The 21200-nt window shown below is 46.5% G+C and overlaps 2 protein-coding genes across 5 annotated transcripts in view; one reads left to right on the top strand and one right to left on the bottom strand.

The window, feature by feature from the left end:
* The window catches only part of JAM3 (junctional adhesion molecule 3), a 66119-nt gene extending 62610 nt beyond the window's left edge, over nucleotides 1-3509 (top strand). For both annotated transcript variants that reach the window (XM_046638516.1, XM_046638517.1), the window contains exon 9: nucleotides 132-3509. In XM_046638516.1, coding sequence (XP_046494472.1) covers nucleotides 132-136 — 5 coding nt within the window. In that variant the 3' untranslated portion in view covers nucleotides 137-3509. The remainder of the gene's footprint in view (nucleotides 1-131) is intronic.
* A 9-nt stretch (nucleotides 3510-3518) lies between these two features.
* The window catches only part of NCAPD3 (non-SMC condensin II complex subunit D3), a 64917-nt gene continuing 47235 nt past the window's right edge, over nucleotides 3519-21200 (bottom strand). For 2 of the 3 annotated variants that reach the window (XM_046638510.1, XM_046638509.1), the window contains exons 26-36: nucleotides 16655-16792; nucleotides 16221-16354; nucleotides 15773-15972; nucleotides 13402-13512; nucleotides 10914-11201; nucleotides 10155-10318; nucleotides 9794-9933; nucleotides 8552-8629; nucleotides 4365-4439; nucleotides 4224-4284; nucleotides 3519-4132 (exon numbers count right to left, since the gene is read on the bottom strand). In XM_046638510.1, the coding sequence (XP_046494466.1) occupies nucleotides 4024-4132; nucleotides 4224-4284; nucleotides 4365-4439; nucleotides 8552-8629; nucleotides 9794-9933; nucleotides 10155-10318; nucleotides 10914-11201; nucleotides 13402-13512; nucleotides 15773-15972; nucleotides 16221-16354; nucleotides 16655-16792 (1498 nt within the window). In that variant the 3' untranslated portion in view covers nucleotides 3519-4023. The remainder of the gene's footprint in view (nucleotides 4133-4223; nucleotides 4285-4364; nucleotides 4440-8551; nucleotides 8630-9793; nucleotides 9934-10154; nucleotides 10319-10913; nucleotides 11202-13401; nucleotides 13513-15772; nucleotides 15973-16220; nucleotides 16355-16654; nucleotides 16793-21200) is intronic. The other variant, XM_046638511.1, reaches the window with a different exon arrangement.

The following is a 21200-nucleotide window of genomic DNA, read 5'->3' on the forward strand; positions in this document are numbered from 1 at the left end:
ATTTCACTTGATTTGTTTGGCCCCAAGTTTCTTCTTCAGGGAAATGGTGCGTTCAATTTGACCACTGTCCCAGTAGGGTCCCCCTGATTGGTAGAGGGTGGCCGTGTTCTAACTTAGTGTTGGCCTTGCAGGGTGACTTCAGGCACAAGTCATCCTTCGTGATCTGAACCTGCGGTGTGGCTGAGAGAGCACATGCAAATACCTCCAGAAATTCCCATCAAGGGCAGCCCAGGAGCAAAGTGCACTTGGACAGAACTACCACTCATGCAAAAGCTTTTTGTTTTGGCCAAAGTTGACTGCTACTCCTTTCTTACTTTTTAACAAGCCACACAAATAAAAGAATTTTCCTCAAGATGGGCACGGTCATCACAAGGAAGAGCACCTGAATGAGTGCACTGAGGCTGGCTGCCAGGCTGTCTCTGCCCCGCTCCCACCTGAGTGGAGGGGATTTGAAGCTTTTGCTCACGTCGACTCTGCAGCTGGGCACTGTGGGCCTGTGAAGCCACTCGCTATTGTCAGCCAGGTGAGCCCCATGCAAGGTGACAAGATTACCATGTAGTGCCAGCATTGTAGGGGTTGGAAACCTGAATCACAGCATGAAATCCTACAGCTGCAGTCGAATCGGTGAATCCGGAAAAGAGGCTGTTTACACAATGACCCGTCTCCCAGTGGCCCACACACAGCACCTCACCGTTTCTTCTTAAAGGCTTTGTTGATCAACACTGCCATGTCCATCTTAGAGAGTCTTTCTGGATCAGCATTTTATAAAAACAGCCAAAACCAGGAAGAAGATGGGGTCTTTTGACCCACAGGGACTCTGCCTGTCCATGCAGGGTTTCAGTATTTAGGGAAATCCTTCATTTTTGGCTCAATCTGAAATGGTACTGAAATAATGTTCTGCTTTTCTCTGGGTGTTTATTTTATAAAATTTTACATTCTAAATTTTTGCTAAAGATGTATTTTGATTATTGAAAAGAAAATTTCTATTTAAACTGTAAATATGTTATAAAATGTTAAATAACCTATTTTTTTAAAAAAAGTTCAACTTAAGGTAGGAATTCCAGGCTACTAGTGTTAAATTCGAAAATATCAATTCAGAGTATTTTAACCCAAAGAATCCTCTTAAGGAGGCTTAATGGAACATTCCTTTTGCCCCACGTAAGTTTTAGCATTTTTCACAAGAAAACTTATGCCACGTATACATGAGACCATTGTTGCTTGGGAAACCTTGAAACAATTCCAGTTGAGTAATGTTGAAATCTGTTTCCATCTGTCCAAAAGAAACAAAAGGAGCTCTTCGGTTAGCTCTGAACTGCCTCTTCCCTAGATTACTAAAACTACCTATGCCCAGACCGTCCAGAAGTACTCAGATGTACTCTGTTGGTCAGCTCCCGGGGCCAAGTTGGATACCCTACCTAAGTTGGTGTTGGCTACTAACTTCGGAGGCCAGCCAGCGTGTCCACTGCCGTCTTTAGCCCCCGACTGTGGCTTTGTGTGATTAGCTTTAACAGGGTTGTTCCTGTGCCACGTGCACTTGGTTTAGCCCAGGGCCAGTCTGAGGTGGACACTTCAGGAAAGGTGTGTGTGCTCTGTGGCGGCCTCGCCTTTGGGTTCCTGTGACAGAGCTCTTTTGGTCGGAGGGCCCACAAAACAAAGCAGCTACTGCTATGTGGTTTTTCAATTCATTTCACTTATTTGTGTGCTTCATAAGACTGTTCAGGGCCAAAGGCGGTTTTGAAATCCAATCTGTTGACTACAGTAATAATTTTTAAAGAAAATGAATTCTCCCATCCCTCTTTGCTGTGAAGAAGGTGCTGAGACACCGCCGGTTGTGTCTCATTGACAGTCCACCTATTATGTGGCGGCAGCCAGGTCAGCCTTCTGAAGACCATCAGGCAGTGCAGCTGGGGCAGAAATCCTGACAGTGAGGAAAGTAAGATGCCTGCATCAGAGGCCATTTTCTAAGTCTGATTTAAAGTTTTTATCTACCCAGACACTGCTGTGCACTTTGTGGGGACATTAGAGACATCACTCAAAGCCTTTGTTCTTTAAGAGCAGATGTTCGTAGCCTTAGACACGTTGCTGTGTGGAACTCATGATGTGAAGTGGTTTGAAGCGAGGAGCTTCTCAAAAGGAGCGCCTCCAGTTCCACTGTGTGCTCAAAGGGTGGTTTCATGTAGGACAACACAGTCATCTTGGGATTAAACTTTCAGTGTCTTAACTTTTTATACTTTTTTTTTTAATTGAATACTTGAGACTGATGTTGACTTTTCTAAGTTATGTGAAATACTTTGCCCTGGGGTATTTGGCAGAAGCAGTGGGCAACTCTTTGTAATTATTTAATGGTACCTATCTTCTTCTGCATTTGTGTCTTGAATGCTTAGACTTAAGACTGTCCCTTCATCTCCCCTCCCCTTGGTAGAAAGGCAGAGCTCCCCCTCCTCTAATTGTCGGGCAGCAACACTCTGGCCTCCAGCTGGCTGTCATAGTGATGGGGAGGCCTGTCGCCTCCCTCCTTGCACCGTAGAACCTCCTGCCCTAGTGCCCTGGGAACTGGGTCTGACGGAGCGGAGAGAAGTGAGCACGGAGTCTGGGAAGCGGTTGTAGACAGAGAAGGAAGCCTCACGTGTTTGTAAGATGAGAGTGTGACTGAAGACTCGAGGCTGTGCAAGGCTGTTAATGGCCTTTGGTGTGGCTGTTGTTGTACAGATATTAGACTTGTACTAACACACCTGTAAGTTGGTATTTGTTAAACCTCATTTATAAAAGCTTTAAAAAAAAATCAACTTTGCCTCATTGTTCCTCTTTCTCATTTGCTCTCATCTTGGGTTTACCTCTTCTTCCTAGCATTTTGTTTGTTACACAAGTGTACTTAGAATGGCATAGTCCTGCATTTAAAGAGACCGCCACGACCATCTACCCGAGCTGGAGATAAGTCTGTTCACTCAAGCGGCTCGGTGACCCCCTCTACCAATGATGCATCCACGCATGTGCCAGTTCATAAATGGGAGAGCTACGGGTGGATCACAGTGACAATCCACCCCTCAAATCCAGCTACCACATTTCTATTAAAAAGTAATGAGCCTGTACTTTTGCTTCAATAGTATTGGGATTAAAAAGTGAACCAACTGAATTCCTTTCTGGTCATTTGTGGACAAAACACACATACATGTGTTTTAAGGTTACCTAATGGTGCCAACAGAAGTGACCAAAGTCTTCCCCGTCATGGGAGCATCCCCAGCAGACTGTTCACACAAGCCAGCGTTAGAGCCGCCCTGGGTAAGGACATGAAGCCGGTTCCCACGATTGGCGCTGCATGTATCCACTAAGTACGTCTGCTGTGAGGAGGAGATAGCGTCTGATCAGGGACAAAGGCAGGGGGACAGACAACTCGAACCTTACAGACAAACTGAGTCAGTGTTTTCCTAACAGGAAAGATTTGGTTTTATTATTCCTATGTACTTTATGTAAATTAAAATGACTACCAATAAAAGTCTTGTTCTAAAATACTAGGAGGCTATATTTATGCTTAACCTTTATTATTCTGTTTTAGAAAGCTGTAGACTTTTGAAAAATCTACAATTTATAAATAAGGAGAAAAAATATTACAATCAAAATCTTGTCATTAGAGATGGGAACCAGGTACTGTCAGGAGTCAAACCAGCTAACAGCATGATTTATATAAGAGAAAGCAGACGTGCTGTGTTCCTCAAGGACCAGAAGACAGCTTATCAGAATGGACTTGATACTTTCAAATGGAGTAAATAATAATACTAAATAGCTAAGGCATTTCTCTATTACTTTACAATTTTTTACCACATATTTCATAAAGAGAAATTTAGAAGACTGGCCAGCTCCTCAGGTGAACAATTAGAGAGTGCTGGAACCACGAGAGGCAGCTCTGACCTCACGGCACGAGAGCGTCCTCGGTGTGAGGGAAGCGAGGCGCCTGCCTTTCCACGCGGAAACAAGGCTGCGCCCTCACAGCTCCTGCCTTCCCGATGCCCCCTGGAGCGCACTGTTTCAGTTGGCTGTTTTCAGGGGGGTCTTTCGGAGCGACCTCCTACTGGGGGCTGTGTTGTCCTTATTTCTGGCTGGAGACTTGACATTCCACTGCTGAGACTGTGGAGGCCTGAGGGAAAGAAAAGATGCAGTCATTCTGGAACTAAAAGAAAAAACACTGATAAAACATCTACCTCAAAAGGAACGCTTGGTAAACTTACGGTTTATCAGGTAATGATAAACATAAAATGTCATTTTCTTGACTCTGGGCTTCAATTTTCTCTGAAAGGGAGTCAAACAAACACATTCAGATTTCCCAGAACTCCCAAGTGCCTCACGTGTCTGACAGAAAGGGAACTTACCTTTGACTGAGGAAGGAGTCTGAGATGTGTCTATGTAGCTGACTCCTGCTCCAAATGTGACATCATTGATAGTCTCTGGGTGAAGGGGGAAACAACACAGTTAACGAAAAGCGGTAAAGACAACATCACGTCAAGTCACCCGAGCGAGGCCAGTCACGGCACCTCTGCTGCAGTCTCATCCAGTCTCTACAGCAGGACCCGAGTGCTGTCCAACCCAGCGGCCTGTCAGTCAGGCCTCAATTTCTGTGACCATTTTGCAGGACGCGACAGTGTTGAACACTCCGTCCTCCTGGAAACGTCCCTTCCTCACGTCCATGGTCTCCTGACTTCCTCTTTCTCTGACCACTGCCCCGCTTAGACTGCTTTGCTGGCCCCTGAGCACCCACAGCTCGCTGTCTCTGGCTTCTCACCCACTCATGGTTTCGATTAGTGCCTATATGCCAGAGACCCCCAGCTCCAGCTCAGACCTCCCTCTGGAGTCCGACTTCTACATTTCCTATTGTCCCCCACCTGGATTCCCTGAAGATGCTTCACCAACTTGTGACCCCTACTCTTCATACATGCTCCTTCTAGATTCCTATCCAATCGTCTCCCCAAGCTGGATACTCCAGGCATCATTAGCTCCTTCTCCACCTCCAACAGTAACTGATCCCATTACCTCATTTTCCTGCTGTCTCATTCGCTTACCACCTCTGCTACCTCACGACGAACGTCCAAGCTCGCCTTGCCTTGATCTATCAGGGTCCCCCACTTACAGCCTCCCCTTCTTCCAGGTCACCCTTGGGAGACAGGAGAGCAGAGTACAAGAACACAGACTCTGGGCTTGAGTTCTGGCTCTGTGTCTTATTAGTTGTGTGAAGTACTCTAAGAACTTCAAGTTTCTTGATCTCTAAAATGGGACATGTCCATGGTCCCCTGACCGTGGTAGGCACCTACCTCACGGGAGTTGTCAGGATTAAATGAGATTTTTTATGTTAAATCCTTAACACAGTACTTGGTACAAGGTAACTGCTGAAGAAATGTTAGCAGCTATTGTAATTTATTAGCTATTATCCCCTTTGTCACTGGAGTTAAGTTTGTTTGGCGATCTGGTGAGGTTACTGCCCTGCATAAGCATCCTGGCAGTTCAGTGTTTAGAGGAGGCCTCAAGCGCAGCCTCTGTCTGAGCTGGGCATGACGGCCTTTGTGCATGCCAGCCCCACACACCTTTACAAACCACCTGCCGCATGCACACTGTGGGCCCCCCATCCAGTCCTCACTGCTCTCTCGGCAGGCCCTGCTCTGTCACACTTGGGTCTGCACATGCAGTTCCTCCTGTCTGGAGGGCCCTCCCTGATCTGCTCCAACATACCATCCCTTCTTTGAGACCTGGTGGTGACCCTCTGCCAGGGGCTTGCTCCCTCCTTTGTGCCCTGTACTGTTCTGCAAGAGCTGCTATTACTACACTTGTCTAACGGAGCACAGCCTCAACAGCTGAGTGCTGACCGTCCTGCCAGAGCCTGCCATCCTCCTGCAAAAACGCTTCTTACCTTTCTCCCCACCACAGTATAACCTTCTTAGGAGGACCGATTAGATCTTTCTAGTCTACATCTGAAAGTCCATCACTGCATCTGCAGTGTGCTATGTGCCTGAGCGCTACTCAGGCTACGTTAACAGACAATGACAGAGAACTGTATTTTCATCACCGCCATTCGGAGAGCTAGGTTCCGCTCATTCCCGTTTCTGGGAGGTCCCTCTTGTGCTGCAGTTGCAATTCCCCCTTCTTACATACACATTCCTTTTCCTGTTTGGAAACCTAGGCACATCCAGGTCCTAAGTCTCCAACCTTCACAGAAGCGCCTGTGCAGTAGCTCTTAGATCCCCGTGCACTTAGAATCAAAGACAGAAGCACTCTGCTGCCCGAGTTAATGGCAATAAGAGGGAATTGCTAAACTACCTACAGAGTCTCAGTTAAAATCTAGCTCTGAAAATTATTCATTTCCATCCACCAAAACCACTTCGTTCAGGCTGAATGCCACTGGGGTGTGGAATGGTGGGGCTGGGCAGCATTTTTCCTACTGGCTTCGCAGAGCTTAGACCAATTCCGACAGTTACCCCATCTAAGAGCTGTCAACAGAATTTGTATTTATAAAGCACAGAGAAAACAGAACTGAAGGTTTTTAAGTTATCTAATAATTCTCCCAGGAGGGAGAGATAATAGGAACCCTTCTTCAAGTATTTCTTCCTGATTCAGAATAAGGAGAGATGCCCAGGAATTTTACATTCAAGAGCCTAGAAAAAGAAAAAGTACTCTAGTGATCTGCAGACACCTGAGAGTCTTATTTTCAGTGCCACAATGGCTCACACATGCAAATCCAAGCAGCATTAATGCCGTGTGCCACGGTTTGCTGCTGAGGAAGGCACGCTAGGAAGGCAACCGAAGACCGAAATCAGAAACTCGGGGACGAGTGCAACTGAAATGAGAGGCATTCTCCCCATTTCTGCAGCATATGGTACCTAACGGCCAAAACAGAAGCACTTGGTGCCCCTGAACTAGGAACAGAGAACATGGAGAAAACTTTTCTGTTTGAAAGACGTTGAATTGTTTAGATATATAACATAACAACTGTTCAATATAAGGGAACCCAAATTACCCACTGCTTTAAAGCTGTCATTTCAGCTGTCATCAGAGGAGAGGTGGGGTAGGAGTTCTGCTCATCCATTAATATCTCTTTTTTTAAAAGGAGGACTGGGATGAAAATTATCTATAACCAGCAAATATTCCAGGAGATCACAGCATTGAAGGTAATAGAACCACAAAGCAAGTAGCTAGAACACAGTAGATGCCCAATAAATGTGTACTGACCGAATGCACGACTTAATGAACAGTTTGATACTTTGATGCTCCGTTATTATAAAGAAGAGCATCGTAACACTAATTCTCCTCTTTTGACACCCCAGATTAGCACTGTGGGAAACAGGGCTGTAGAAGGAACACAGAAACTGGAAGCAGAAAACCAGAGTTCAAGTCACAGCTCTGCCATCCATCTGATCACTAACAAGCATCTGTTGCACACCTCTCATGTTCCAGGCACCGTGGGAGGCCCAGTGGCCCTGGCGAAGAGTAAAACAGCTTACAAACTAACAGCAAGGGCAGACCAGGAGTTACTCAGACGTAAGGCGAGTCCTGCTGAGAAGGCCAGAGAGCCAAGGAGGGGCCCAACCGGGTGTGAAGGTCAGGGAGGGCTTCTACAGGGTGAGAAGGTGACAACTCAGAGGAGGCGGCATTCTAGGATGAGGACGCGGCGCGTGAAAGCCGAGTCAGGGAAGAGCAAGGCTTGTGCAGGCAGTGGAGAGGCGCCCTCAGCAGGATGCAGAGCGAGGGGCCGGCGGAGGAGGGCCCGCCAGGCAGGGCCTTCCAAACTACACTACAGACTCTGCACAGTAACAATGTCTTCATACTATAATAATTTTCTCAAATTGATGATTTTTATGGTTTGGAGACAATAAGAAACTACAAAGTAAAGGGAAAATATACTCTAAACTTCTAACTCACCTCTATTTTGAAATAAAAGGAAAGCAGGGGACATTAGAACGGCCCAATGGGAGCGAGAAGACACAGGCTCTCACAGAGCTGCAGTGGAACCCTCAGCATGCCACTGACTTTCAAGTCTCTGGGTGCTCCGGAGCTGACCTCGAGGACATTCAAGGTGCCTGTGCGTGCTGATGTCTCAGAGCCGTAGAGTGGGGCTAGCGAGCACGTCAGGCAGCCCCAAGAGGCAGGCAGGAGCGGAGCACCGGCTCTGTGATGGCTGGAATGGCACCGCGTGGAGCGGTTCCTCACAGATCTGCGTCTCGGCCTCGTCCCCACCTCGTGGCCCCGCGCCTCGGCCCCATCCCCATCCCTGCCTCACGCCCCACGCCCCACGCCTTGGCTGTCAACACCTCACAGGGTCGGAGTGCATCTGAGTTAACGTGTGTAAAAGCACGTGGAAGACTGCTTGACACTCAGCTGGTGCTCAGTCAATCGAGTTAGTGTTATTATTACGAAACACTTAGTCGGACATAGTGCACCATGATGTTGCTGAGCATCAGGACAGCCTTGTGCAGAGAGCTGCCCTACAACAGAAGGAGTGTTACTGCAGCCAGGACAGACACAGTGACCGCGGGAGAGAGTCTGGAGAAGCCAGCTCCTTCACATTACTTACTCTCAGGAGTGCTGATTGCTCGTTTAGTTAGATGGTCAACAGCTCCATTGGACTCTCGCTCCAAGCTGAATGAAGATGCTAGGATAAAATGGCAAAGTCTTATCTGTCCAAAACACCCAAAACAATATCAAAGAGCAAAATGACCAAATGAGAAAAAATACTTGCAAGATATAAGTAAAGTTAATATCCCACTAAAATGTTCTTATAAAGAAGTAATTCAGAAAGATACAAATAAATGATAAACACAAGAAACAATGTCCATTCTCACTAGGATTCAAAGAAATGGAAATTAAAACTGTAACCATTTTTAGTCTATAAAGCTCAGCAAAGAAAATGAAAAATTATAAAACCAGTGTTTTTAAGCAGGAAAATGGACACTCAGGTGCCGCTGGCAGGAGTATAATATGGAGTGAATCGTAGAGGGTGGTCTGACACTGTCAGAAGTTTTTAAAATAGTCATGGCCTCTGAGTGCTGGAACTTAGTCCTGAAGATTACATATACACAAGGCTATGTGTACAAGGATGTTTACTGTGACATTATTTATTCCAAAAAATTGCAGGCCAGCCCCGGTGGCCTAGTGGTTAAGTTCAGTGCACTCTGCTTTGGCGGCCTGGGTTCAGTTCCCGGGCACAGACCTACACCACTTGTCTGCCAGTGGCCACACTGTGGCGGTGGCTCACATACAAAAAGAGGAAGATTGGCAGCACATGTTGGTTCAGGGTGAATCTCCCTCAGCAAAACAGAAACAAAAACAAGACGAAAAATTGAAAAGCACCCACATTTTCAAGAACAGGGTAGTAATATAAGTTGTGGCACTTCTACAAGATAGAACGCTATAAAGCCACTAGGAGCAAAGCCTGGAAGAAAAGTTCACGGGAAAATTTTCACTATATGTTGCTCTAAGTGTGTGTAGGGAAGCAGGTTGTAACACAGGCTGCACACTAAGATCACGATTTTATACATGAAACCAAACAGACGTGTGTGAGGAGTAGAAAGACTGGAAGAATAAGCACCTCACTGCTATGGGTGGGTTTTCTATTTCCCCCTCTTTTCCAAACCTTTTATCACAAACATGCACTGTTTTATTGCCTATAATCCAAGTTCCCAAAGTTCTTTGTTTCAAAGATAAGAAAACAGAAGCCACTTAAAAGGATGAGGAGGAGGCTTGCTCTGGGATTTACTCTGCACCCTCGGCGTGTCTGAGGCGGACCACGAGCAGTCCTGCTGGCCCTCAGACTCACCGTGACTGCGTGTCCCGTCTGCGCTTCCAGGGTTTAAAGTGAAAGGCAGCGCTCCTGTGCTCCGAGTCCGATGCCTGCTATTCGACTCCACAGCTTTCTTGACAGAATTCAGGATTGCAATGGTGCTCAGGGACATGGGCCTGTGGAGAAGAGGCCACAGATGGGCAGAAAGCAAGAGTGCAAACACTGAAACAACCAACCCCTTTCTCTCAAATGCTTCCCTCACCCACGCTTGCTGCAGCTCTGAGAGGGAAGGGCCCGGAATGAGGCAGCAGTGTGAACACTCACGCGGAAAACGCCTAGTGGGGAAGGCCACGACAGCCCTGAGAACATGGCGATAGGAGGTCAGGGGGCTCCATACCTGGCCTTGGGCATGAACCTCTTCAAGGGCCCAGCTTCAAGTGAAGAAGGTGGCGTTTGGCCAGCGCTGGGCCCAGGTGTGGAGGGCTGGCTAGGAGCAGCGGAGGCAGTGGCATGTTCTTGGCCAGCAGGAACTGGCATTATTTCTAAACTCAGAGCAACCTGCTACAGAAGATAAATAAGGAATATTTACCTTCTATCACTTTTTTTTAAAAATGGAATTTTTACATGCTGTAAGTTCCTAAGTAATCATTTTAAAACTATGTCAGCCCTGGGCAAGAACATTCTCTTCAGAAACAGTACTATCAGCAGACTGCCACATGTGGATGTTGGGGCATTAAAGAAGAGAAAAAGGAGTCAGTTAAGTTTGTCCCCATGATGTTTTAATGCAGCAGATCTGTCCGGATTTCTCAGGGAAGTCAGCACACTGTGTCTGAGAGTGAGCAGCAGCCCACCTAGAAATACCTCCCAGTGCCAGCACGTTCTAGAGAGGGGCGTGTGGGGAGGAGACTGCCAACAGACCCAGCCGCCTCGGAGCTCCGGCTATCTAGGATGGCTGCACTCACAGGCCAAGGCGCCCACAGCCAGCCTGCTTCCTGCGCATTCGCACATTTCCCCAACTTTCGTCACAATGACTTTGCAGACAAGTTCGTGTCACCCAGCCTCGAGGGAAGGGAAGCCTCTGTGCTGGAGCCACCTGTGTGTCACACACAACAAAGGAACACGCAGCAGCCCACAGGCAGCAGTCCTGCAGGCCTACCTCAGACCAGCCTCTGTTCACATGTGCCTTTTGAGAAAGGCTGGGAAGCAGACAGCAGAGAGCAGACTGGAAAGGAGGGTGGACTGAAGGGGGCCGCTCATCTACCTGCACCGTCTGTGCCCCATGAGCACCTGCAGCCCCCCTGTTCACATCAGCTTGTCTTGCCAGCTCTTGCTCCTGGGCTAGCTGTTCACTGTACTTCTTCATGTCGTACTCGAGCTCTGATGCCAGTTGTTTGTCAACTGCAAAGAACTCCTTGACTTCATCCTGGTAATCCTGCATCACCTCCTAAAACAGACCCAAAGGCATCCTTTAATGTTTTCTTGAATAAATAAATAAGCTCTCCAAGACTTGATAAATAACAATAGGAACAGTAAGACTTATTTTCCTGAGAGCAGACTATTTCTATGACATCAGCCAACAAGTTAACTAAAATGATGGTAGTTTCCCAGGACACACCAACTGCACTTGTATGGACCACACAAGCAGGTGAGCACGATGTGAGATGTTAACTAACAGTTCTGGGCTCTTAGGAAGCTTCCTGTCTGTCTGCCAGTTAACAGGCGTTTCCCCAGCTTCCTGCTGGGAGAAAGGATGTGGCATCATACAATCTTAGCCTAAAGTAGAACTTATAACAAGGCACAGAACTTCTACCAATACCTGGCCCCTTTCCATTCCTGAAGTCTGGGATGGGGATAGTGATATATCTGGGTGGTCCGGCTTGGCTCTGGGTCACTACCAGTTCAAAGTATCTTGTGGTGTCACTGAGGCAGGCTCCTTAGGAATTCATGTCAGAGGTCAGGTGGGCAGGTGATACACAGCACTGTCCTGGCTGAGACAGGGCCTCTGGAGCAAGTTACAGGAAGAGGTGCAGTCTAAACACTGCTCTCCTGTCTAACTGGCCTTCTCAGAGGATTGCCACTAGGGCCCTAATCCCATCTTTGTGTCCTCTTCCGAAGATACAACAGAAAACCTTCTACCATATCAGGGAGAAACAGCCTTAGGTCTTAAAGAGGGCTGCGAGGGACCAAACCTCTTTCCTAAGAGAAAGAAACCATTTCACCTGACAGTATTAGAGGGAGCAAAACATAAGTCGTAGCCCCATCTCTGAGGGCTGGGGAGGCCCAACAAAGGGAAGGAAAGCCAACGCCTCTTCTAGCTGCCACCACAGAGGGGTCCCAGGTCAGAGGGAGTCCTGGAGCTGCTTTAACAGAGGATCCAGCGGAAAAGAGCTGTGCTGTCAAACGAGGCAGCCATGTGCCCGTGCCATGGCAGTGTGCTCAGAAACTGGAGATAGACTGATTTGTCTTAAGTGTTTAAGTAGTCTATTTAGGATCCAAGCTCTTTTAGTTTTTCCTTTCTGAGGTTCAAAACAGGGCAATAAAAATATAAGAATAACTGGAAGTTCTTATTTTTCTCCATATGCTGAGCCTATCTTTCCACCTTAGCTTCCTCAGGATAAAGAGCTGTTTCAAAAATTATATGCAGTGTAATTCTGTTGTAGCCCTTTTTGAAAAACAAAAATTCTTAGCATTTTTTTGAGGGAGAAAATAGCAGAGTGTAACAGAGAAAGAAAAAAATGTTGCATTTATTTCTGATTAAAAGATTTTGCCTGGGGGCAGCCCTGTTGCACAGTGGTTAAGTGCATACATTCCGCTTCTCGGCAGCTCAGGGTTCGCTGGTTCGGATCCCCGGTGCGGACATGGCACCACATGGCAAGCCATGCTGTGGTAGGTGTCCCACATATAAAACAGAGGAAGATGGGCCAGGTGTTAGCTCAGGGCCAGGCTTCCTCAGTAAAAAAGAGGAGGACTGGCAGTAGTTAGCTCAGGGCTAATGTTCCTCAAAAAGAAAAAAAAAAAGAAAGATTTTGCCAGAAAGATCTGACACCTCATTTGTGTCTGCACTGCAAGTATGCATATCCTGGCTACTTAGATTGAGACTCTTCAGGGCCTTGGATCTGCCCGAGATGGCAGCCCAGCCTCTGATCGGTATTCCCCAGGGCCTGCTGCTACTGGGCAGTTATTTCCTGACTTGTAAACTGGAGACAGTGTTAAAGATAAACATCCCCAAATTAAACATGATGATCAATTTTCACTTTATCCCTCACCAGAATGAACTAAGATGATGAGTTTGTTCTTGACCCCAGTTCAGAAAGTCTTTAAAATTGAATCTAAGTGGCATTAAGGACACACACGCTCAGCACGGTGAGTCAGCTCTTCGCAAACTCAACTGTGTGAAAAAGGCAAGGACCAGCGTCCGTGAAACCTGTGGTCAAACTCTCTGTCTTCTCCCAGGCAGTTGAGGCCTGCTGCCTGGTACGGTTCTAAAAAAATGCAAAGCTGGTTTTGCAGCATTTTGAGTTCTAGTCAGTCCCTGACTAACTGTAGCATCACAACTGCCAGAAGATCCTGAGTAATGAACTGGGGGGGGTGGGTGGGGGGAGGGCAGAGAGACACCAACCACAAAGTACACGGTCATCTTTTACCCTGAGATAGTTCATGAGTTCCCGTAAAGCTGGGATCTTATTTTTCTCTAACACAGTCTTCAGGGAGATGATAATTGGAATAATATTTTCTATGAAATTCCTCTTCTGAACCTGTAGTAACACAAACAAAGGCATGTGTTAGATGCATGAACTTCTGACAGACAAAGACTTTCCCTTCACTTAGTTCTTTCTGTATGGCCAATCTAGTGGACTATGTAAGTTTATTCTTTATTTTTGATTATGACACTGGCGATTGTGTAAGACCCATCACGTTTTTCCTGGACACTTTATAAGCATTACCTCAAAACACTCAGAAGGCTTTGTAAAGTAAGACGCAGATAAATACTATTCTTATTTTCTAAATAAGAAAAAAGTTTTAGAAATACATTGAATAATTTGATGAAAAGCTCTAAAGCTCCACACGAAGCCCTCACGAACCCTTGGCTCCACATTCAGTCCCTCCATTCAACATCCTCCCTCTGGAAGGAAAATGAGTTCAATTCTGGCTACCCACAGAGATACTCTGGATCCCTGTTGGTGAAATAGCAATGGTGGAAAATGGCTAAGCATGAAGAGAGTCAGTTCTGTAACTCTCTCTCTTTCTGTGTGTTTAACTCTGCACACATTTAGAAAGTGCTATGTATTTATAAAGCACCTGATTTGACCAAGCCTTCAAATTCTTTACCATGAATGACACTAATCACAATTGTTTTGCAATAAATCTGCCAGAATTAAAAATAATTCACTATTGTAGCCCACATATGCAAGATTTATCATTTTGAATCTGAAAAATATCCTTTTTCTTCTTATTTAAAGTCACCAGTACCCGTTCCTTGCTTGTAAACCACTCATTTCTAAAAGTCCTATTGGAGTCCCTGGCAATAGGTAGAAAAAGAAATAATTTAATAAATAAGTCTAAGCAGACAGCAAGCGTAGGGATGCTTCCAAAGGCCTTAAATGCACTCAACTCAACTCACATATTATCCAGCACCTTCTCCGCACCAGATACAAGCTAACCTGTGGGGATAGAGATGTGAAGCCAGGGATCCTTGCCTTCAAGTTACTTCTAGACAGAAGGTGTGTAATGATGTGTGGCACAATGTGGCAAGTGGCAGGGTGTTAGGGAACTTACAGAGGAGGGATGCGTAGGAAGAAAGGGTAAACAGGAATGTTTGTCGGGAAAGGCTTCTTTGAAAAGTGACACTTAGGATGTGCAGGAATTAGGTGGTAGATAAGGGAGGACAAGGTGGGAGAGGGCACTGCAGACAGAAGTGCAAAGGCACAGAGGCAGGAGAGCACATCTCCCGTTGGAGGAATGAACAGGAATCTGGAATGGAGGGATCAGAGAGGGGAGCACAGAGAGAATAGGTGGCAGGGGGTGGGGGAGCAGCACAGCACACATAAGGGTTTTGTCTGCCTTGAAGAAGAATCAGGATTTTATTCAGAAGACGACAGGAAGCCACCAACCTACTTATTAAAGATATCTTTAGTGAGGTATACCTTATATATGATGAAATTGACCCGTGTTAAGTGAACAGTTCAGTGAGTTTTCACAAAAGTATATGCTGAGTAACAGACACCACCATCTAGATAATCACCCACAACCCTTCACCCCAAAGCTCCCCGCTGCCCCTCTGCAGTCAATGTGCCTTGAGTGTATTTTAAGCAGGAGAATAAAATGATCGGATCAGTACTGAAGAAAGACTGCTCTGGCAGGAAGGTGGTGACAGCCTGGAACAGAAAGAAACTAGAGACACAAAGGGCAGTGAGCAATATGCCAGAAATGGCACAGCCTTCAATAAACGCAGCACCAGTGGAAACATGAGAGAGATGCGCTTGTGAGATGAAACGGCAGGATCTGGTGACACATGGGATGTGATCAAAGTCTACTTCTTTGGGTTCAAAAGCCTTCAGGGCAGGGCTCAGGCGAGGTGTCAGAAGCAGGGCCTGGCGACAGCTCCGGCACACAAGCCAGCCCTGACATCTCGCATTCACTGCCAAGCACAGCACATGCCTGGCACGCCAGACTCCGCACTGGGGGGTCACCGGGCACCCTTTGGGACAAGCTGGCAGGCAATGGCTCCCTTCTCCACAGCAGGGACTGTGGACAGAAGAGAGGTGCCCAGGAGGCAGAGGTACATCAGTTCTGACAGTGAGTGGGAGATGCCTGTGGCACATCCAAGCAGGCAAGGGGACTTTCAGGCGCACGACAGACACTCAAGCTAGAAACAGAGCTGGAGAGTGATCACACGCGGTGAGAGTGAGGGCCGCCAGTGAGCATGGAACTGGGGTCTGAGGCGGTCCAGCAGTACGCAGGGGTGGATGGGGAGGCACAGGTGTGCCAGGCCTCGTTAGAGAGCAGTGCACTCACTTGAGAGATGAGCTTTTTCTGAGCTTCCTGCATGACCACATTGGCCAGGGCCATCTCATCTTCTTCCATAATGAGGTCCCTGTCTGCTTTAGATCTCATTGCCAAAAGCTTGATCTCCTTTGAGCTGAGGACCTCAAACGTATCTGAGAGTAACTCACTGGCTTCCATATCTGCGGGCAGGATGCCGTCAGCGAAGCATGCTGAGAGAGAGCACAAAAGATGGGCTGCTGAGAAACAGTCTGGCCCTAGAGGGGAAGTGCATCTCACAGGTGAAGGGGCCGGTCTGGGGCCTCAAGGGGGGTCTGCATAGGCACAGCTGATGTCGAAGACAGACAAAAGGGGTCTTCTTGTTGGACCAGGGTACCATTTGCCACAGATCTGCTGGGCCATTAGCTGCACAGCATTTCATTTCTAAATACACATTTCATCCCAAACACGCCAGGCCTACCCAAAATACTAAGGCAGATTTTGGAGGTGATATTGAATCGCTGTTCATCTGTGAAGTGGTCTAGAAGAAACTTGTAGATTTTCATTCGTTTCTCTTTGTTGGCCTTTCCCTTCAGTGAAAACAGCCGAATCTCCCTGTGGCAAAACAGGACAATTTCACACATCACGTGAGCAAGGGCGAAAAGGACTTGAGCTTCAACGGTATTTCACAGCACACTTATAGCTGTCTGCCAGAGGCTCAAGCATGCTGAGGAGAGACCCTGCTCGCCACGGGTGTTCCCCATAGGAGCCGACTGGCATAAGAAATCTCCTCACATCGCCTGCCAAGAGAAGTCAGGACCCCTCAAGGAAGACCGGGGCTGGGGCCGTGCCCCAATTGCCACAAACAGCCCGCCGTCTCCACCTCTGCCCAGCTCTCCTGAGGGTGTCACTGACCTCTCGGACTGCGGGAATCTATTGTACTTCTCATGCTTCTCATAGTTGTTGAAGTGGAAGAGACACTCAATGAAGTGCTGGAAGAACATGGCAGGGCTCCTCTTCAGTAACAGGTGAGCCAGGCAAAACTCCCCAAAACTGCGAAGACAGAAGAAGCAAAAGAAAAAGACCCATTTGCCATACGCAGACAGCCTCTAAAATGAACCCTGGGAACTCTGCAATCGAGAGGGGACTGCAAACCAGAGGAAAGGATACTCAATCTACCCCATAAACAGCTTCATTCAGATCAAAAGCAAGACACAAATTTAGCTGCTTTTGTCTGTCCTCACCCAACAGCCTCCCTTTCGAATCCAAGGTCAGCATAAAGATTTTCCCTGCCAGGTTTCCTTTCAAAATTTTAACAAGGTGTTACTATCCAGCTGTACTTCAAACAGGAAGAAACAATTCCTTCTCCAAGCTAAGGCCCAACGTCCTGAAGGCCAATGCAATGACAATGACAATTTGAACATGAACACTTGGCCTTCACCCCCAACTTTAAGTTTATTGCCCCGAATAATGAACAAAAAGCAATTTTAGCAACAGGAACTTTCTCAAGAATTGGAGTTAATGACAAGAGCTTATAGTGTGGGTAAGTAGGGCAAGTCCCCTGCACTGACGGAAACTGACTCTCCTGAGCTTTGGACTCATTGGCAAGCCCTGGGCGCTCTCCTTTCCCCTCTGCCCCACCCCGGAAGAGTTGTCCAGCCTGCACAGCACACACCAGGCAGCCCAGTGGGACAGAGATGCCACTAGCACCACACCAATATGAAGGGCAAAATGCTAATGGTTTCCAGGGCCAAATGTACGTGGGTAGAAGCCAGACTGTTCACTACAGGCTCCCTGAGAGTTTCTGTTTCATCATGCTAGTAGATGAGAAAAGGCCAAGGTAGGCTTTTTGCTCAGGGGTCAACCTAAAGTGTTACAAGGCTGGCTTTGATCCATTCATACTGTCCAGACCAACGTTTTAATTTCACTTCAGAGTTAAATGCCATTTCCACCCACACAGGAGCACCAGTCAACTCTCAAGCAGGGAGGAGTAGTGACAAGGAACATCCAAACGTTTCATTTTTGGCTTTGGAATGCATCAGGACCTGCAGGAGATTCACCACCCCCTAACGTTTTTCCTTAGGCTAATATTAAAATCAGTTTGTATTCACAGCATACACATCAATTATAAGTTAGAGAAGATAGTTCAGAAATCATGATGTTGAAGTAAGCCTAGACAAAAATTCTGCTGCAAATAACACTTTAACTATTAACCTAGGAAATAAGGGAGCAGCCTGACATGATTGTGAAAACAAAACAAATAAACCTCTATTTGCTAAAGGGGATTCCCTGAGGAGAAATGCACTTAGAGCCAGCCAGGAGCGCCTCTCTGATCTCAGCACGCTCAGCACACTCCACCTGGGCTGCAGAGGCCACGAGGGCCAGCAGCAAGTGGAGTTCCTCCTGAACAAGGGTGACTGGGCAAAGCGTCCAAGACAGAGTGGAGGAAACCACCAGAGAAACAGATAACAGCCCCCAACAGACAACAACAAGACTTTCCCTTCTGTGGTATTTTACTACAGTTAACCTGCCATGGCACAGTAGTTCTCAGTTACCTGAATTTTCTCCTCAGATTTGAAGTTATTTATACAAACATGTAAAATTAAATAGAATCCAGTAATTCCTCTGCAAGAAGAGGGGCTGCTCTGAGCTTCAACTTGATGTGAAATACTCATCTCCTCAGAGTTTAGGTCAAAAATATATGCTGTCTACTCCCTAGCTAATAACTGACTTACCAACTATACGAATAAACTCCAGAGTAACATACTTATGCAAAGGATTCAAATGCTCAGGGCTGGAAGCAGAGTCAAAGAGTTTCGCGTCATGAGAAGCCAGACGCATAGTCAGTGTGTAATATCCAGTACTCATCTTGCTGCTGCATTTCCTGGGACTTAAAATACCAAGTTTCAGCCTTGAGTGGATTAAGACTTAGGTCCTACTACCTTGATAAATCCGGGAAGACGGACTATTTCTTTTGTTTGTCAGCTGAAAAGTTAAAAGAAATTAGCATTCCAAGTAACGTTTCCTGTGCATTCCTATAGAGTGACAGAGATAGCATTTTCAGTTACCTGGAATAGAAAACTTCAACAGTTCTAAAGAAATCTTCCTGAGTTAAGAACTAAGTCAGCATCCTTTCCCACCTCTCCTTATCCCACAGGGCAATTAATAGGAACTATCCATAACACACCACCAACTTGGGGATACTGTCTGGAGTTTACACGGCAATTAACCGCATTACATGGAAAACAAAAGAAAGACCAGGTAAATTGGTTAATAATAATCTTGTAGAAAGAAATTACCACTCTCTTACGAAGAATCCAAATCCAGGTTTCAAATGGCCCTAGGAGGCCACAGGAAGAGCAGTCTGTTCACTCCATTTTCAGATTTAGTAGGAAACACAAAAATATGACTTCTTTCAGAGCTTCCCAAGCCAAATGCTCTTCTGAAGCAGACATCTGCTCAAGAATGGCTGCTGTTAACGCGCTCATATTTCTGACCTGGCCTACAGCACAGTCCATCTCAGACTGGGACTGGGCGCACACACCCACTTATACCAGAATTCTATTTGAAACTGGAGGCAAGTTATTCCCTAGATCTGTGCATCCTTGGCTACCAGCCCAAATCCCGGCCCCAGTTATCTGGCCCTCCTCATCCCCATTACTGCCCTATATCATTGTTTCTTTTCTCTCAGTCTCACTTCCCATGTCTCCTTCCCCAGCCTGGAATCTTCCTGTTGTGTTTCTGTATCCCAGTCCCCATGAGAAGCCTCTACCCTCTCTACACTTCCTCTCCAGCAGCAGGAACTGGCTTTCCTCCAAGGACACCGTTTCCCTTACAGCCCTCTCAAGGGAGGCTGCTGCTTCCCTCAAACCCCCTAGTCAGGCCATGAGGACCACATTTTCCACCGACGGTATTTTCATTCATTCATTTAACCAGATGTTCACAGAGTGTCTACTCGGTTTCCAGCTCTCTTTCAGCTGGTATGGGGATAGAGCAGGAAATAGAAATTCTTGTGTTCTAGTAGGCAAACAGACATCACACATACAACACAAAACATATTGCCAAAAGTGCTCTGAAGAAATCAATGGGTGGGGGAGACAATAGGGAAGAGGGAAAGGGAGGGTTGGCTATTGGTTAAAAAAAATCACGACTCCTCCACCTGGTTCACATAACAGTACTTACTTAGTCTTTTCTTTTGAAGCTCCTGCTTTCTATTTTGCTCTCTACTGCTTGGTAACTGCTTACCGGTTTTCTCCATTCCAAACTTTAACATCGCAGCCACAGCCTGTATGTTTGTGTCCCCCCAAATTCCTATGTTGAAACTTCACCCCCAAGGAGATGGTATTAGGAGGTGGGGCCTTTGGGAAGTGATGAGGTCATGAGGGTGGAGCCCCCATGATGGGATTAGTGGCTTTATAACAGGGACCCCAGAGAGCTCCCTCACCCCTTCTGCCATGTGAAGATTCAATGAGAAGTCTGCTATTGGGAAGAGGGCCTTCACCAAAACCCTACCACGCTGGCACCCTGATCTCAGACTTCCAGCCTCCAAACTGAGAAATAAATTTCTGTTGTTTATAAGCCACCCAGTCTGTGGTATTTTGTTGTAGCTGCTCAAATGGACTAAAACAATAATTCAGAGCATCTTCAAGTCCATACAGACGAGCTCATTTAACCCCTAACTTTCTATTTTCCTGACTTCATTGACTCGTGACCCTCACATCTATACACTGTGTTGCTACTCTGCAGCCACATCCTGGACCATGTCACTATATCTGGAACGCCCCAGTTCTGATGTCAAATAATCCACTTCTGGACCACACCCACCTAGCCTTCCAGCTTTCTGACTCTCTCATCCCTATTCCACTGGTTCTAAACTTCACTAAGCCATCTAGATTCTTAATTGCTTCCTTTTCTCCCAAACCAAGCCATCTCTGTCTTTACTTCCTTTTCTGTTTTAATGGTCCATTATTTTAGTCACTTTCTTGCCTTGAACCTCTCTGGCTCCTGCCTTCTTGCACTTCTGCAGCATTGATCCAGTTAAACTGAAACAATCCACTTGTTAGATGGCTATCACCCTGTGACCACTGTACTACAAGGCCACCACCTAGTAGGCAGAGGGGAAAATAGATCATACAATTTTGCAGGCCCCAAATTTTGGGTTTGTATGGCCAATTAAAAATGTCATGCAGATTTGCTCATGCCAGAATCTTTGGGAAATCCACCTGGAGCAAAAATAAATTCAACAGCCTCTGCCACTGTAGACTCTTTGGAAGATCTGCATTAGCACATACATATGGAAAAATCAACGTATTTTAATGTAAGCAGATAGGTCTCACCTTTGGCCTAAAACCAGGAGAAGAGACTAATTTAAATTACAGTTAGCAAGGGTAGTCATCAGCTTTTCAAAGCTGAAAATCATGGTTCACACTTGAACCATGGTTTAAACAAACCCAGAGTGCAC

The sequence above is a fragment of the Equus quagga genome, chromosome 14, assembly GCF_021613505.1.
Source record: "Equus quagga isolate Etosha38 chromosome 14, UCLA_HA_Equagga_1.0, whole genome shotgun sequence".
NCBI lineage: Eukaryota > Metazoa > Chordata > Mammalia > Perissodactyla > Equidae > Equus > Equus quagga.